At 38.0% G+C, this 18,389-nt stretch overlaps 1 protein-coding gene across 2 annotated transcripts in view; it reads right to left on the bottom strand.

The window, feature by feature from the left end:
• Positions 1-461: 461 nt before the first annotated feature.
• Suclg1 (succinate-CoA ligase GDP/ADP-forming subunit alpha) overlaps positions 462-18,389 on the bottom strand; it is a 28,754-nt gene continuing 10,826 nt past the window's right edge. For both annotated transcript variants that reach the window (XM_004844630.4, XM_021258242.2), the window contains exons 3-9: positions 17,858-17,974; positions 14,468-14,680; positions 14,266-14,323; positions 10,833-10,916; positions 8,340-8,491; positions 2,270-2,458; positions 462-704 (exon numbers count right to left, since the gene is read on the bottom strand). In XM_004844630.4, coding sequence (XP_004844687.3) covers positions 678-704; positions 2,270-2,458; positions 8,340-8,491; positions 10,833-10,916; positions 14,266-14,323; positions 14,468-14,680; positions 17,858-17,974 — 840 coding nt within the window. In that variant the 3' untranslated portion in view covers positions 462-677. The remainder of the gene's footprint in view (positions 705-2,269; positions 2,459-8,339; positions 8,492-10,832; positions 10,917-14,265; positions 14,324-14,467; positions 14,681-17,857; positions 17,975-18,389) is intronic.

The raw sequence follows: 18,389 nt of genomic DNA, 5'->3' as shown, positions 1-18,389 counted from the left end.
ATGTGAGTTCCTAGGGTCAGGCACCCTGGCGTCCCTACTTTGAATTGCTTCTCATTAACAAGCTCCCTTATAAACACAAAGCAGGGTGGCTAACAGCTTTCCTGCTCTCTTGCAGTGACTGTCCTAAAACTCAAGCAAAGAGAGTAGGCTCTGGAAAGGAAAGGGGACAGTCCTCTGCAGAACCACAGAAAAGCATTAGTGAAGACTCCATTTCTCAGCTAGGCAGAAACACAAATGGAGGATGGAGGCTTTATATATGCACATGAGAAAACAGGAGACCAAAAGTCATCTATGTTTAAGATAATTAGACAAATGCCACGATGAAATTATTATAGCCTTGTTCTTTCAAAAGCTTGCTACAATGTTCTCCACAAAGCCCATTAAAGCACACACAGTGCCCCTCCATTTCTTCCATTCCCCCCAACCCCCACATGGGAATATAATGAATATTCAAAACCATATTCAAGTCAAATGGTAGATTTATTGTCTGTCTCTGTTATACAACAGGTGAAAATATCTCAATTTAGTACATTCTAAGTCTCGTTTTGGTTTCCTGTTATATTGAAAGCCTAGTGTCAGGCACATGAGTTGAAAATCAGTGGACAAGGAAGCAAACTGCTGTTGGTTCCCTTGTCTATTGTGATTCATTCCACAGGTGTGGGAACCGCTTTGTTCTTTCAGAGCATCTTCCTCTTTTCAAATTCCTTCAGAAACAGAAGAAAGGGATAAGAAATGAAATAAAAAGAAAAGTTCAATATTTATGGTCAAAATGATTCTGAAACCTATTATCTCTAGGATAATCACAAAAGGAAAATGTACCAGGATGAGGGTACACAAAATAACAGCCTTCAAATTAGTCTGTGTCACCTCAAACCTCACAAAGACATACAGCTTCAACTTTATGTCTCCTAAACACAAAGGCTGATACATTAAATAATACTGTTTTTTCACTGTTTTAATACTTTTTTTAATACTGCAGTATTATTACTAGCAGGTGCCAAACATTAGTATGTTCATCCAAACGTGTAATGCTAGTAGGTGAACCACAACAGGCCCTACAATAAGGCAATGGAAATAGGTTTGCTCACTTTCTCAGGGAAGAAACTAGACATAGATTCAGTTAGAACTAGAACAAAATGTCAAGAAACTTAGAAATCTTTGAAACAAATATATTAAGCAATACTGAAGATCAGAGTTTTCTAGACTGTAACAATTAGAATAGGACAAAATGTTTAGACACCTGCTGCCACTTACTGGAACAAAATGGTAAGACACATCTCCTGGGTGAATTTAATTTTTTTTTTTTCTTTTCCCCTTACTTTCAAATTAAATTCTTTACACACTTTATTAACCACCCAAACTTCTTTAAAATATTATGACACATAGTATTAGATTCCCAAAAACAAGATATGCATAGATTCAATAAAACAAGAAGCCCATTTTATTATCCCTAAGACAGGAGCAAAGATTACACTAAATCAGGATTTTTAAATTCTCTCTAAACAGTTCTTTCTGGAAAAGCAATTTGTGCCTGTTTTCACCATGCTTAAGAAATAGGGGGGCAGGGGGGTTGCTGTTTTGTTTTGTCTTTTTTTGTTGTTCTTTTATCATTTAGAATATTTTAAACCACAATAGCCTATTTAAAGGGGAAAGCAAAGCAAATAGCTAAAACATTGCACCTCCAATCTGTAAGCAACAATGGCATCACAACACAGCTAAAACCAGAAACAAAGGGCCAGATATCCCTACCCCTCTCTGCAGAGCTCCCTCTATCCCAACTGCCTCATCATACAGTTTCTATTGCTTTTTTTCAGACTCCACCCCCTCTACCTGGAAACAGAAACCTATGGGGTCAGGGTGGCTATATTCCAAAGGCCTGCTGTAGAAAAAACATAAGAAGAAATACGGGCAGTTCTCTGAGGACATGCATGGGCGCACATGCACATCCACATCCACACAAACATACACGTACACTCATATCTCAAAATGGAAATCATAGTACTTATGGTCTCCAAAATGAGCTTATGTCATACCTTATCACTTACAGAAAAGTAAATACCAATATTTAAATAAGAAAGTTTTAAAATCAGAAAGTTTTTTAATTAGGGTATTATAACATTAATGGAATACTATAAGAGTACTAGCTAAGCAATCCGAATGAAATCAAACAACTAAGACTCAGAAGAAAAGACCATAGTGTCCACTCAGCTAGTGTCCCCACATGCAGAAGGCCGTAACTTCAGAGCACTGGGCAGCTCTTAACACGCACCTTGTAGATGGTGGTTCCCAGCTGCGCAGGGGACATGCTGACCACAACTCCCGCACTCTGAAGGGCAGCAATCTTCTCTTTAGCTCCACCTTTTCCTCCAGCAATAATTGCCCCTGCATGACCCATTCTTCTGCCAGGAGGAGCAGTTAGACCAGCAATGAAGGACACTACAGGCTTGGCCTTTGGACCCTAGAGAAAAAGTGGTATTTTAAACACTCTGATGAAGAAGTCAATCAAAACTGGACCTCAAGTCCAAATCTAAAACTTCACTGTAAATGTTACATAAATGGTTTGGGCAGATGAAAGCCCATCAATCATCCTAAAAAAAACCAACACAAATATTAAACCATGACTAAAAAGCCAACACAAATATTAACCATGACTAAACCAAATATTAAACCAGTGTACTCTCCTTTGAGATGCATCAACTTTCCGTGCAAACTCAGGAAAACAATCCTGAGCAAATTTTTATATCTACTGAGTATTAACCACTTTGCTGGCACAAGCTGTTTTGGAAATACCCATGTGAATCTTTCATTTGAAATACAACAAAGCACACCTGAAAATTTATGTGACTTGTGATAACGACTTAAAATTCAAGGTCAGATAGTTTTACTTCAACCTGAGTTTATGTCTTAATTTATTATTAGTTTTTCCTTAATAAATGAAATAAAAGAAAAAGATAAAGTGGGAAGATGTACTGGAAAGGACTCAATTTGCAGTGGCTGTGGCTGCATGCCCTGGACAAGGCATGTCACTTCTCCAGACCTCTACATCCTTACCTAGGAAAGGAAATGGCTGAACTTGACTGATGGCCAGAAGCCCTTTCCATGCTGAAATCCTATGGTGTTGAAGAAGGAAGACAGGGATTCGTTTTATTCATCAAATCCAATGTGCAACCTCTAATGTACATAAATACCACAGAGATTTTTTTAAAACTACACACAAAGTATAAGAATTTCTGTGCGCTGGACTTTAAATGTAATTATATGACATATGTTCAAAAGTCAATAGTCAAGAGATACCATACAGCACTATGAACATATGGTTACATTTCACAATGAATGAATGCCATACTTGCAAGATCCCAGAAGTAATCAGGGATCCAGGTAAGAAAGGCCTGCAGAAGGCAGAACTTGGGCACAGTGGAATATTCTCAAGAGCCTTCATTCAGACTCTGCTATCTTTCCCATGATGAGCACTTCTCAGGTCTCTTGCACTTATAAAAATTATTGAGGACTTCAAAGAGCTTTTGTTTTTATACACAATAAAAATCCATTCTAATGTGTATGTACATAAATATCGCTGTATTATATTTTGAGGTATCTATTCTATAGTGTATCTAATGATAATTATTAGAAATTAAAACTGAGTTTTATAAATATTTGTTTATTCATCCTTTAAAACTAAGACTGTGGACATGGGAAGAGGATGTGGGGAAGTGGGAAGGAGGGAAAGAAAAGGGCAGATGGGAAAGAGGGTAAAATTGATTAAGACATAATATGCACATGTACCAATTCCCCAAGAAGAATGTAATCATTATGTATCACAAACAAACAATAACAAAAATAAGTTATTAAACACCATTTTAAAAATATCTTAATGAAAACAGTAGCATTATACATTTTATTTTTACAAATCTTGACTCTTTAAGTTAATGTTAAATGATAAATAACTTTTATATTCAATCTGTTGCAATATGTTATTTTAGCTAAAGTATAAGAAGAAAATCTGGCCTCCCACAGATACATAATTTTAATATAGAGAAGAAAGTATTTTAGTTGCCTTAAAGATAACTGTGGATATTCTTTGATACTACACAAATCTCTTAAAGCAATAATTTCTTAAATGTTAGACGCAGCGCTAGGATCTGAAACTATAGCAATGACCTTTTAGTCCTTTTGTACTTTAAAATCCACTAGTCTGTCTTGCACTTTAAATGGCTCTTCTAACCACAATGATTATGTAACATGCCCTGGTAAACTAGAAAATAGTTAAGTTATACAGATCTTCCAAATGCTGACTCATTTCATCACTCAGTAGCAACAAATCACTGTCATCAGAATCACCAATCTCATTTTTTAAGTCTTTTTAGTAGGAGGAAGTTGTTAAGCTCATGGGGGCAAAGAGAAGTTTCCCAAAATTTTAATATTCACTTGAAAGCTCAAATTTTATCATCAGCCACAAATACTATCAGTTGCTTTCCCTGATATGGCAAGTTTGCCTTGTTCATTTTGAGAAAAGGTTTGTAAAGTACCCGAAAATCTGAGGAAGCAATTTTTCTAACAATCATTTTTTCAAGCAAAACTTTTGCTCCACAAAAAAGCCCACAACTCAGTTGTGAGGTATCTTGTTTCCCCTCTCAGGACAAGGTACTGGCTTAAGAACTGAGATTTAATAAAACTGGTAATTTTTATTGCTTCATCAAAAACAAAAACATTGGTAAGTGAAACTGACTGTTTGCTGTGGGTGCCTGGCAGTGCATGAGTACCAGTACGGTCAGTTCCGCGGCTCTGGCTCAGGAGGTGCTGCACATCTGACATGGCTTCCCAGGAGCCCCGGGACCCCAGCTTCTGTGCCTTTGCTGAGAACATCTCCACCTTTACAGGAACCTCACAAGTTTTACTTAGCTTTTAAGACCTGGCTCAAGCCTCTTCTTCTAAAGCTGTTCTTGATTCTTTTTCCCACACACTCCACAAATGGTCTTAAAGCTAATTACTCTTCATGAACCTGCTGTACCTTTTACATGTTTCTTTTTTTTTTTTTTTTTGGTACCAGGGATGGAACTCAGGACTTCGCGATTTCAAGGCAGGCAGCGGAACCACTGAGCTAAATCCTCAGCCCAACTTTTACATGTTTTTAATGTTATCATCAGTACACTGATTGGGACCTACATCCATGTGTCCCCTACTAAATAATGGCTTCCCTGAACTCAGGGACCATGCTCTAACGTGGTTCTCAATGCCTTACTGCAGTTAGTACCCATAGCATGGAATTAAGAAAAGACTCTACAATTATTTGCTCACTCGCCTGTGGTCTCTACACAGAAGATGAGAATCTTGTATTTGAGTGGTATTAATTTCGATTTGATCCTCCATCACAACCCCCTAGAAGTGAGGATGTTGTTATATTAGGAAGGAACAAGGTTACAATGAGCCTAATATGTCAAACAAATTTACACTGTGTCCCACTGACAACAAGAGTCTCTGGAGGTTTATTATGTGGAGAAAAATACAAGTAGACTATGGAGAAGTATAATCTGAAAACAAGACATAAAGTGAGGAGAAAGTTAAAGGCTAAAAACAGAAAGACCCATGAGGATAGTCTCAGTCTAACCTGAGTTTTCCCCAGGACTAAGGCTCTTGTTCCCCTACCGCTGCAAGGACACCCATCACTTCACAGTGTAATGGAGAAGGCAGGATGTGAATCCCACTCTGGTTCCTGGGCCATACACCACCACTGGCAAGTTATTAAACTTCTTGTGCCTGTTTCCTCATTCACAAAAGGATGACAACAACATCTTATTCAAAGAATCAAGATAAGATTAAACAACACGACTTTCACAGATAATCACTGTCATAATGGTAACAGCAGTGGTAGCAGTAGATAACATCTACTGAGCATTTATTCCATGCCAAGTATTGTGCCAAGTGTTTTATGTATCATATCCCCTGAGTGGCTTCATCTCCGATCTTGTGCATCTTAGGTTATCAATAAAAATGAGTTCCAAGGGCAGGAGATGTAGCTCAGTGGTACAGCCGCCTGCCTCGAAAGCACAAGGTCCCAAGTTCGATCCCCAGTACCAAAAAAAATGAGTTCCATTAAGAACTAACCAAGAATAAGAAAACATGCCAAATGAAAGAGAATGTACGTGTTAAGTTTCTCCACTAAATTCAAGAGATTCAGAGTTGGGCCTACCCACATTTTAATATTCACTTTAACAGTTGATGTCATGTTAACTTAAATCCCATTTTCTAAAGAGAAGTCAAGTTTTACTTAAATTTCAAACTCTAACTTTTTGAATGCAACAAAATCTAATAAGATTTTACTCCAATCTCCTAACCATCTATTTTATTCTTTCATTTATTTGATATTTACCAGGGCTTCCTATCCTAGGGACTGGGCTGAGCACCAAGAATGCCAGTTTCCTGCCACCCACAGCATGGTCTAGATCAAGAGTCAGACATTAAGCATATTTTGCAGAACAAAGCAAGGCAAAGGCAAATGCAAAGGAAAACTGGCATTTCAGATGGGGTATGGATCTGAAAAGGATCCTTCACTCAACATGCAATGGGAAACACTATCTAGTTTTAAATGGGGACAAAAGACACCGAGGCCTGTTTCAGAAAGACAGGGTGGCCTGGGAGGGGAGGATCTGGCAGGGAAAGGAGTGGACAGCAGAGAGGACCCTGCTGAGGTGTTCTGTGTAAGGGAAGCCATGGCCCCAACAGACAGCAAGGGAGTGACCGAAGATGAGACCTTCAGTGCAGAAACTCCACTGAGGGCTCAGACGGCACTCAGTGAGTGGAAATGTGGGGTGAGACAGAAATAAAAGACAGTTCTGAGGTTTCTGCCTTGGAAACTGCACAAGTATGTTGTTGATTATATAAGATAATCATTCACATTTTAGGAACAGGTATATAAGATAGATCCAGGGAAGGATAAAGGGGAGGTAAAGTAGCAGAAAAACCAAGAGGATTTCATGGAGAGGATGAAGAATGATAGACCACCAGGGACCCCTGTAAAAACAGTCGATAGAGTAATTCAACAGCAGCACACAGCACAATTACTATGTGCCAGGATTTCTTTCTTATATGTCATTCAGTCATCTAAACTTCACAGTCCTTGCAACAATTCTAGGAGGCTTGGACCACTGCATCCCCACTTTGCCAATGAGGAAACTGAGACAGCAAGGTTAAAAAAACATTCCCAAGGTCACATAGCTTCGAAATGCCAGACTGAAGGCAGACTCTGAAAACTGTAGAGTGAATGACAAATAAGGAAAGTGATCCAGAAGTGAGGGGAAAGTTGAGCCACATCTTTTATCAAAGCTGGGGCTGAAGATCACCACAGAAAAAAATATACTCAAAATAGCCCTCAAAAAGTCCTTAAAGCACAAATGGGCACTGTTTTTTGCACACCAGTCTGTAACTGACATTATTGGTTTAACATTCCAGTATCCATTATTTTTCAGTGGCATTTAATTCATTCACTCCTCATTTTTTTCATAAGCATTAAGAGAAAGTTATTTCCATCTGCTTGCCTGGCCTTCTGAAAATGGTTTTGTCACTTATTCATCTGTGTCAGACAAATTCTGGAAATCATTTGCATGCTCCCCACAGCTCTCAGACATGACAAAGGCCAGAGAGTAGTCACTCAGTGCAAGCTGGCAGCGAGCTGCCTCAGTCATCACTGCACCTTTTCCCACTCCTCCTACCACCTCTTCTCCCGGAAATGGAGTTTAATTCCCTTCAGCTAATGAAAGTATGACACAAGTCCATTAAATGTATATGCCTTTATACATTTAACTCCAAGGCAGAGGTGACACGGAAAGCCTGCACAGCAAATGGGGAGTAAAGCTTTTCTACTTGATCTTTAACGGGAAAAGCCATTCTACATCAGGAAAGACAGAAGCTGGAGGGAGGAAAGATCCTGGAAAGGGGTATAAAGGATAGGATTCTTTAGAAGATCAAACTTAAAAAAGGAAAAGAACACTTATTTCCACTGCAACTTGAGGAAAGAACATCATAGGTAGAAAAAATGTGAGTCTGGAGGTCTTGAGCCAAGTAGAGCTGTCAGGCTGATAGCCTGAATGTTCCCCATTCAGGAGGCCATTGTACTTATCACAAAGTACCTGGTGAGTACCCTTAGAGTAGAGAAACAGAAGAGGCATTGCGGGAAAGAGGAAGGAGAATCAGAGTCCAGAATTTTCTCAGTGTCTAGTATAGAAGGCCCTGCTAAGAAAAGGTTCAGTTATCTTTCAAGTTTTCTTGAAAAACTAATCTTTGAAAAAATAAAGGCAACGTCTAAAACAAAAGCAAAGAGCTATATTTTTCCAAACCCAACTTACTGAATTATGTTGTTTCAAAAATTCTGCAGCATTTTCTTCTGCATTGCCACCAATTTCACCAATCAATATGATGCCTTCTGTGGCTGAGTCACTCAAAAAGATTTCAAGGCAGTCAATAAAATTTGTTCCATTAAAAGGATCACCTCCAATGCCTGAAAAGGTCAAAGACATCAATATCAGCTGAAAATGTAAGGGTGAACCATGGAAAATAGGTCTAGAAATGTTCCAAGTGGTTTCTTATTTTGCCTACCTCTTATCCCTAATCTTTTTAAAGGTATCACTCTTCACTTAACATTCAAATATTACAAAATGCTACATTTACTTTGGTGGTTGGTTCCTCATTTGCACCAAAAAAAACCAAAAAAAAAAATCTTTTTGTTATAGCTCCTTTACAACAAATCTCTTCCCACTCACAAAATTATTTGGGATAAACTTTTTTTTTAGTATACATTTGCAGTACATGATGTTCACACTCCTTGGCGGGGGGGTTGATAAATGTACCTAACACATCTTTATTCCTTTTTCATCCCCTTTCCCTCCTTCCCCTCCATCTCTTAATCCCATTCTCCTTTGAGAACAATCTATTGCTCTACTTCCTATTATCTATCTTTTATTTTGCTCTTTATTTTTACTCTGGGTTCCTCACATAAGGGAAACCATACAATATTTACACCTTTGTATCTGATTTACTTCCCTTAACATTATGGTCTCAAGGTGCATTCATTTTCCTACAAATGACTCAAGTTTATCTTTCTTTACAGTAGAGTAGTATTCCATTGTGTGTAAATACCACATTTTCTATATCCATTCACCTGTTGATGGGCATACAGGCTTCTTCCAAGATTTGTTTTTTCTGAATTGTGCTGCTATAAACTTTTTAGACATGAAGATTTGTTTTGCAAGCTAATATTACACCATAGGAAAAGACTTCACAAATTTCTCAGCATAAAGAAAAGCTTTCTTTGATACAGCATGTTGCAGAGAAACCACTCACAAGTTTTAAACATCAGTGAGTAACAGGGTGGATGGTACACAGGCCTTCTGCCTATAGACCCACAGATGATGATATAGCGCCTGCAAATGGGGGCTCTACTATAAGCCTGCGACCCTTAAGAACAAGCAGCTTGATGGGATTAAAGTAAATGTTTGCTATAGACTAGCTGCCATTGTTAATTTTTAAATTATAAACTTATTGAGGCCAGGAATGATTTATTTTCAATGAATCTCTGAAACATGAAGTTTAGGAAGAGAACTAGCATTAAGTGCCAACCATGTATCAAATTCTCTGCTTTACTAAGCATGTTAGACTTGTCATTTGCTACCTCCCCCACCCTCTCTGTGAGATGCATATTACTACCTGCAGTTTATAAATTAAAAATTGAATTTGGACACGATGGAACTGGCAAATCTGTTTCACAACTTACTCCCCATCACACTAAATTATATTGTGCCTGAGACTGATAATGCTGTGCAAATAGAAAGGTTCAATTAATGTTTTAAATTGGAATTTATGGATATTCCAGGACTATATAATTTATTATAGAAAAGAAATTTCTGAAAGGCTTTTAAAAAGTATTCTAAGGATCTTAGGAAATTTTTATAAAAATGAGAAATTTATCTGGCTTTTGACAAAAAAGACTGAAATTATTTTAAAATATAAAAACTTACCAGAATTTATATTTTTTAGTGTAGTATAGTAAAAAGAAAGGTGCTAGGAAAGACAACTTTCCTCAACCTCAACTTCCTACTCAATCAGGTGACAACAGTACCACTAGTCAGCTCAGAAGTGTCTCAGAGGAGTGCCTTAAGAATGAAATATCCCGGGCATACTGGCATCCATCTGTAATCCCAGCACTCTGGGAGGGTGAGGCAGAAGGATGGCAAGTTCAAGCCCAGCCTAAGCAAGTTAGTAACTCAGCAAGACTGTCTCAAAATAAAAAAGGACAGGGGATGCACCTCAGTTTGAAAGTCCTGGGTTCAATCCCCAGTGCCACAAAAAAAAAAAAAAAAGAAAGAAAAAAAGAGTAAGAGGGCCAGGGATTTAGCTCAGTGGTTCCGGCACCTGCCTCAAAAGCACAAGGTCCTGAGTTCGATCCCCAGTACCAAAAAAAAAAAAAAAAAGAGTAAGATAGTAAATGGCAAAGAATTCAGTAACCATGAAGCACTGAATATAATTACTATAACAAAAGTCCTAAAATAAGGAATCATTTCTTCACAGCAAGAAAATTAAGTGATGTTTTCAGGCATCAGTGATGTCCAGGAGCCACATTTCCTAGGATATTTGTTCTTCAAACTAAAAAACAAAAATTGGACCATGAATCTTGAAAAACTACTAGAAGAGCTTCACACTTAAGCAAGTTATATTTGAGATTATAATATCCTTTTTAAAAAGTGGTATCAAAATCTCTTGTAAATAATACAATCAATAGTTACTACTAAATTTACTCAATGAAGAAACTATACCAAAAAATGATCTTAGCAAAAATTGCTTACCAACACACAAAGACTGTCCCAATCCAACTTGCGTTGTTTGATGAACTGCTTCATACGTCAGGGTGCCCGATCTGGACACAATACCTTAAAGGAAGAGAATCCAAAAATATTAGATTGTGTTTATTTGACAGATTATCATATAGTAAGCTAAATTACAAACATTTTGAGTAACAAACATGAGTGTATGTAAAATTAATTCCATGATTTGCTATCCAGATCACAATACTGTCAAATACTAAAAGAAGAAAATGCTTAGAGAGGCTTTGAAGTTTAGACAAAGAAAAAAGTACATTATTAGCTGAAGTTATTTTATGACTATAAAAGCAATGCAAAGAAAACCTATATTGCTTCTTCTGTTAATCTTTATGCTTTTGTTCTGCTTAAAATGGAGTGCCTTGGGCTGGGGATTTAGCTCAGTGGTTCCGCCACCTGCCTCGCAAGCACAAGGTCCCAAGTTTGATCACCAGTACCAAAAAAAAACAAATGGAGTGCCTCATCTCTACCATCTGACGAAAATTCTAACCAACCTTATAGGTCCACATCAAAAGCTTAAATATGGGCCGGGGATTTAGCACAGTGGCACAGCGCCTGGCTGGCAAGCGCAACATACTGAGTTTGATCCCCAGTACAAAAAAAAAGCTTAAATTATATTATTCTTTTTTTTTTTTAATTTTATTGGTACATTTTAGGTATACAATATAATGACATTCATCACTGGAAATTTGCACCTTTACATAATCTCTCTTGGTTCTTATTTTTTTCCCCATTCCCCTGCCCTCCCTTCAACCCCTCAATCCCTCCCTATTTACAAAGATTTTGTTTCCATTTTTTCCTTTTCTCATATTAATTCTATTCCCTTCTTTCCTTTCCCCTACCCCTCCCACTTCCTTCCCCTTTGCCCCTTTTATTCCTATTTCATATTATCTATTATACCTTTTAGTCCTTATTTACACGTTCAGTTTCTCAAACCAGAGAAACTATTTGGTATTTACACATGTGTGTCCTATTTATTCCACTTAAGAGTATGCCTCAATGTGCATCCATTTAGCTATAAATGTCTCTAATTTCTTATTTTTTATGGTAGAGTAGTACTCCTATTTTATAAAAAAAAACAACACACACACATTTTCTTTATCCAGTCTCCAGTTGATGGGCAATTGGGCTGCTTCCAAATTTTAGTTGTTACAAATTGTCCTTCTATGAACATGGGTGCACATTTATCACTATGGTATAATTCTTTTAATTCTTTGGGGAAGATACCCAGCAGGGGAATAGCTGGGTCAAATGGGACTTCAGTCCTAGTTCTTTGAGGTACCACCAAACTGATTTCCACAGTGGTTGCACCAGTCTACACTCCCACCAGCAGTGGAGAAGAGCTCCTCTTTCCCCACAGCCCCACCAGCATTTGTTATTGGTTGATTTCTTGATAGCAGCCATTCTTTCTGGGATGAGGTGGAATATCAGCCTTGTTTTCATTTGCATCTCTCGAGTGACCAGTTACGCTGAACATTTTTTCATATATTTATTTGTTATTTCTACTTTTTTGTCTGAGAAATGTCTGTTCATTTCAGATGCCCATTTTTGGATTGGGTCCTCAAATTTGGGAAGTCTGATTTTTTTAAGTTCTTTATAGATTCTAGATAGTAGACCTTTGGAAGTCTAAGGAACAGCAGGTGAATTTTCCCACATTGTAGGTTGTCTCTTCACACTGTTGGTGGTTTCTCTTGCTATGCAGAAGCTTTTTAATAAGAAGAGATCCCATTTATTGATTGTTTGTGCTACTTCACAGGCAACTGAGGTTTTGTTCATAAAATCTTTTCCTACACCAATGAGTTTAAGAGTTCTACCTAACCTCTGCTCCAGCCAGTTCAGCGTTGCTGTTTTAATATTTAGATCTTTAATCCATTTTGATTTTAGTTTAGTGCACGGTGAGAGATATAGGTCTAGTTTTAGTCTTTGGCAAGTTGAAACCCAATTTTTCAAGCATCATTCATTAAAGAGGCTATCTTTCCTCCAGTGGGGGTGTTTGGCTCCTTTGTTGAAGATGAGGTGGCTGAGTGTGTCTGGGGTTATTTCTGCATCTTCTAGTCTGTTCCACTGGTCCTTGGGTCTGTTTCTTTTCCAGTACCATGCTGTTTTTAATCACAGTAGCTTTGTAGTATAGTTTCCAATTGGGGGTTGTGATACCCCCTTCCATGTTTCTGTTGCCTAGAATTGCTTTTGCTATTCTAGGTCTCTTCCTGTTCCAAATGAATTTTTGGATTGTTTTCTCAAAGTCCATGCAGTATGCTGCTGGAATTTCAATTGGGATTCCATTGAATCTATATAGCAGTTTTGGAAGTATGGCTATTTTCATTATATTGGTTCTTCCTACCCAGGAACAAGGGATGTCTTTCCATTTTCTGATATCCTCTTCAATCTCTTTTTTCAGAGTGCTGTAGTTTTTAGAGAAGAGGTCTTTGATTTCTTTTGTTAGGTCAATTCCTAGATATTTCATTTTTTTGGATGCTATTGTGAAAGGAATTGTTTCTCCACTTCCTCTTTCAGTGAGTCTACTGTCCATGTACAGGAAAGCTACTGATTTCTGTGTGTTGACCTTGTATCCAGTTACTCTACTGAAATTGGTTATTAAGTCTAGAAGACTTTTGGTGGAGTTCTTGGGTTCTTCTATACAGAGTATCATGTCATCACGTTATTTTCTCTTACAGGTCTTTCCTGATCATGCTCAAACAATAATGAGATAGAATCCCTTAGGCATTTTTGTTGTACAGAATATCACTTCAGAGTTTTTACCTGTTATTTTTATGAATACCATTGTCCTGCCAATAGTATGGCTACATTAAAAGACTAAAAATAATAAATGTGAAGATATGAAGCAACTGGAAAACCCATACATTAACAGTAAAAATGTAAAATGATACAGCCACTTCACAGAACTACTTGGCAATTTCTTCAAAAGTTGAACGTGCTCAACTTTATGACTTATTAATTTCATTCCTCAGTACATTGCTCAAGAAAAATAAAAACATGCCTATAAAAAGGTCTATATACAATGTTCACCTTAGCCTTGTTCCTAAGGCTCAAACCTGGAAACAACTCAAATGTTCACTGTGAGAGAAAGGATAACTAAACTGCAGGAAAACTAGAGAACAGAATACTACTTAGCAGTAACATGAAACTGTGATACATGCAAGCATATGGAAGATTCTACAGAGTGCTAAGTAAGGAAAAAAGAAATGTTTAAAAACCCCTACAATCTTCACTATATGGAATTATAACTACTTATTATATTTGAGATATAGAATTGATTCACTATAAAACTTCTGGTAAGTTTTACTAAAGTGATCTGTAGTCACAAAGTCTCTTTGTGAGTTTTGAGAGTTTAGAGCAAAGTATTTTTTTAAGCTTGTAAGAAAGTAACAAACATACTCACCAACTCTTCCTTTCTTGTGAATATGGCCAGGCATGATGCCAATTTTGCATTCTCCAGGCTGAAAGTATATTACAGTTGTAGAAAAGTTATTTTAAAAAAGTTGAAACTCAGATGTCATACATATAACACAGGCAGACTGACTCAAAGCTGCTTAGCTTTGCAAGAGGCTAACTCAGGGCTTCTTGTTACTTTTCGCACTCACATTGATGATTCCAGGGCAGTTCGGCCCAATTAACCTTGTCTTTCCCTGGCGGAGCAGTTTGTGCTTGACCCGCACCATGTCCTGCTGTGGGATACCTTCCGTAATGCACACAACCAAGGGCATTTCTGCCTCAATAGCTTCATCAATGGCAGCGGCAGCAAAAGGAGGAGGGACATAAACGACAGATGCTGTTGCTCCAGTCTGTTCTTTGGCCTGGAATATTAATCATAAAGCATGTGATGACTGGATAAGTCATGAACAGTGTTAAATAAATTCAATATCATGATCTTATTAACGTCTAGGGGTCAGGAAAGACACTACCAAGTGACACAGGATGTCTTCATTCTTTACATTCTCCAGTTCACCACACCGTCAGAAAAGAACAGAACCAACCACAGCCTCTTCTTTGCCCCCTTTAAATTCCAGTATGAATTGAAAGGTTCTGTGACACTGCAAATGGCAGGTCAGTAAACCGGAAAGCACTCTGACCTGCATTTGTGTCCCTTCATTCATATGGCCATGCTCAGTTTTGCTAGTCTACTCCAGACACGTGCTGACAAAGATACTGGTGCACCTATTTAGTACCAACGCCTCTAGACCTCCTAAGAACAACAGGTCTAGGGAGCCCCTCAGTGCTTAGAATTCAGCTCTCAAGCATCTGTTCTCAAATATATTTGGTAAACAGTATCATGAGAGTAAAAATGAAGTTCATATATGTATTTCTTACTCTGAATGTGCATTTGATGAAATAAATTGAACAAAAATGCACATGCATAAGTGGTATATGATAAGAGTGTGGGTCAAATAAGTGTTAAGTTTGAATGCTATTGCCCTTCACAATGTAAAGCACCTGCAGACCATCCAGCTGACCACTGCTCTTCTCTCTGTGGACATGAGCATGGGCCAAACATTCCATCTTTAGAAACTTTCTACATGTATCAATACAACTGTACCCTCTACCTGCCTCTCTGTGTGGCTATATCTCTCCTACTGTCATGCACTCTCCATAAAAATAGAGACTGTTGATGATCTCTGTATCTCCAAGAGCAGCAGCCCCCATTCTGTGACAGCCTTGTGAGAGGGTTCTATGCCCCAGTTAAGGCTTCACCACATACTGAATCTTAGTATCCCCGCTTCACAAATCAACACACTGAGGCACAAGGTCACAGAACCAGGAAGTGGCAGAGTCAAGATATAATCCTAAATACATCTGATTCCGAAGTGTCTGCTCATTTCAGTGATAGCAAGCTGCCTCCCTGTAAATGTTAAATACATCACTTAATCAAAATAGAAAACAAAGACTTTCACAAGATTATGCTATGGGATTTTACAATGAATACAAATACTAAGCTACAGAACATACAGATATAATTAAAAGAAGGAGCAGAAGTAGAAGACAGTGTCTTCGGGAATCATCGCTGAATGATTCCCACATTCCCAGACTAAAAGCTTCCTCTACACAAACCTAATGAAAAGCACTATCTAGACAGTAACAGAAGGATAAAGTCAGAGGAGGCTGACAGATTGTCCATAAGTGATGTGAGAGGTTAGAAGTAATTTTTTTAAAACTCTGTCCAAGATGATGATACATGTAGGTGAACAAAAGAAATAAAAACTAGGTTTGAATCAAAACAATTCATATCATGGGCATGTAGGTATTTTATTGAAAAATATTTCCCAAAGTTCTCACCTCTTCAGGCTACAAATATTGCCAGAAGCTAGACTGTGACAAGTATAATGTGCTGGGAAGTCATAGGGAATGAAAAGTATTATTCCTACTCATTTAGAAAGTTCTTTGTAAGAGCTAAATGGGTAAGAAATGCTATCTGTAAAAGAACTTACAGAATATTTCAAATGCCCCATATATTTCTGTCACTATGAATAATAAGTAAATTGCTTAGTAAATTTTTATTTTGTTTTGTTTGGTCTTCTTTGAGAGGGTCTCATTATGTTCTACAAACTCACTAAGCATCCCAGGCTGGCCTCAAATGCACAATCCTCCTGCATCAGCCTCCCAGAGTGCTGGAATTACAGGCACACACCACAACACCCGGCAAAACTTTCTTTTAGAAAAAAAAAAGGCTCTACAGAACATATTATTTCTAATGTTTTATTCTTAAAACAGCACATTTAAAACAAATACACATACACAGTGACCCTATCCCCAAGTTTGAAGTAAAATGAAATCTCTAAATTTGAAAGGTATGTTTTCTTTCCTGAATGTTAGGATTAAGAGTACAAATTAATCTTTATTTGGTTGTATTCAGTCACAAGATTAGATCTGTAAATGCAAACTTTAAAAAAAGTAATACTTTACGATATATCAACACAAAGCACTAAATTTATTCCCCAGTTTTTATAAAATAGCCCAAGAATTTATACAACAGTTTCTTCTAAAATACTATTTTTTTATAAATTTCATATAAAAGTGGAAAGAATGTGGAAGAATACATATCAATCTTAAATTAGCTCTCAAAAGAGGCAAAATCTGAAGTATGGAAAGCACTATGAAATTTAATGTTACTTACATTTATGGCATCTGAATTTTACAATCAGTACCTATTGGTTTTGTAACAAAGTAGTTTAAGACATTATTTTAAAAGTATTAGAAGTCAGCAATTTGGAGAAGAAAGGAAGACCCTGCAGTCTGTCAATCTGACTCAACAATTCAGTGTGTTTGCACAGGACCACATTACTTATTCTGAGCTACTTAGCCACCATCAGATCAAGGCCAACATCCTCAGCCTCTGCACCAGTAGTGTCATTGGCTTTACAGTGGCGCTCATAAGAGCACCTACTTCCTGTAAGTAGTGCAGCAGTGAGACCTGAGGAGGCCAATGTGCACCAAGTACCTAGCAGTGTCTGCCACATGGCCCACACTCAGGAAGCTAGGGGTGGCTGCTGACATCTGCACTACAGCCATCCTGGAAGAAAGGTAATGAAAGGATTAATAACCCAGGCAGAAGCCAGGCCACAGCACTTCTTCCCTTAATAGATGAGACATGGCACCCAGAGGCTGTAGGACACATCTGTAATCCCACCACTCTAGGAGGCTGAGGCAGAAGGATCAGAAGTTCAAGCCCAGCCTGGGCAACTTAGTGACTTTAGCGAGACTCTATCTCAAAATAAAAAATAAAAAAGGGCTGGGATGTAGCTCAGTGTGAAGGCCCTGGGTTCAATCCACAGCACTACTAAACAAACAAAAAAGATGATGCATGTCTATAAACAAAAATGATATCCTGAGTCTCGATACAATTCAAATCTCCCTAGATAATTGGATATTCAAAGAGCAAATGACTTTCCCAAAGAGACACAGTTAAGATATCTGCCCAAAGAACACCTGCTCTTCCCGCTTTTCTTTTCTTGCCAAGCTCAGGTATGATGAATTACCTCCTTCACAGTATTAAAGACGGGTAAACCCAGATGCATCTTGCCTCCTTTCCCCGGCGTGGTTCCGCCAACAAGTTTGGTGCCATATTCCAATGCCTGCTGGCTATGAAAGGTGCCCTGAGGGGAAAAAGCACAATACCTGTGAAAAGAGGCAGACTGGGAAGTGTACAGAAAACCAAAGGCAATCTTAGGAACTCATGCAGGTTAACTATTCCCAGGAAATACACTTGTCCAGCATTCTCAATAACTTATTAAACATCTGTGGATGATGCAAAACATGCTTCTGCAAAACCGAAACAGCCATTTAAAAAGTCTTCCTTCTGTAAGACTGTACATGTGCAGCCAAACAGTGTCTAGAGAAAAAATAAAACCCTGCTAACCAGTCTCACTTTACATGAGGGTCAGTAACCTTAAATGAGTCTTTAACCTGCCCAGCCTTCATCCTGTACTTGCCTACCTATTCACTTTCCCTCATCAACCATCGCATTACTAGCAATTCAGATACAATGATTCTGTCACGGGAGGTCATCCT

Source organism: Heterocephalus glaber, unplaced genomic scaffold (genome assembly GCF_053883595.1).
Source record: "Heterocephalus glaber isolate CG9 unplaced genomic scaffold, H.glaber_assembly_v1.0 deba00000470, whole genome shotgun sequence".
In the NCBI taxonomy this organism is placed as follows: Eukaryota; Metazoa; Chordata; class Mammalia; order Rodentia; family Bathyergidae; genus Heterocephalus; species Heterocephalus glaber.
Note: the sequence above shows the minus strand (reverse complement) of the source record. Positions and strands in the feature narration are given on the sequence as shown.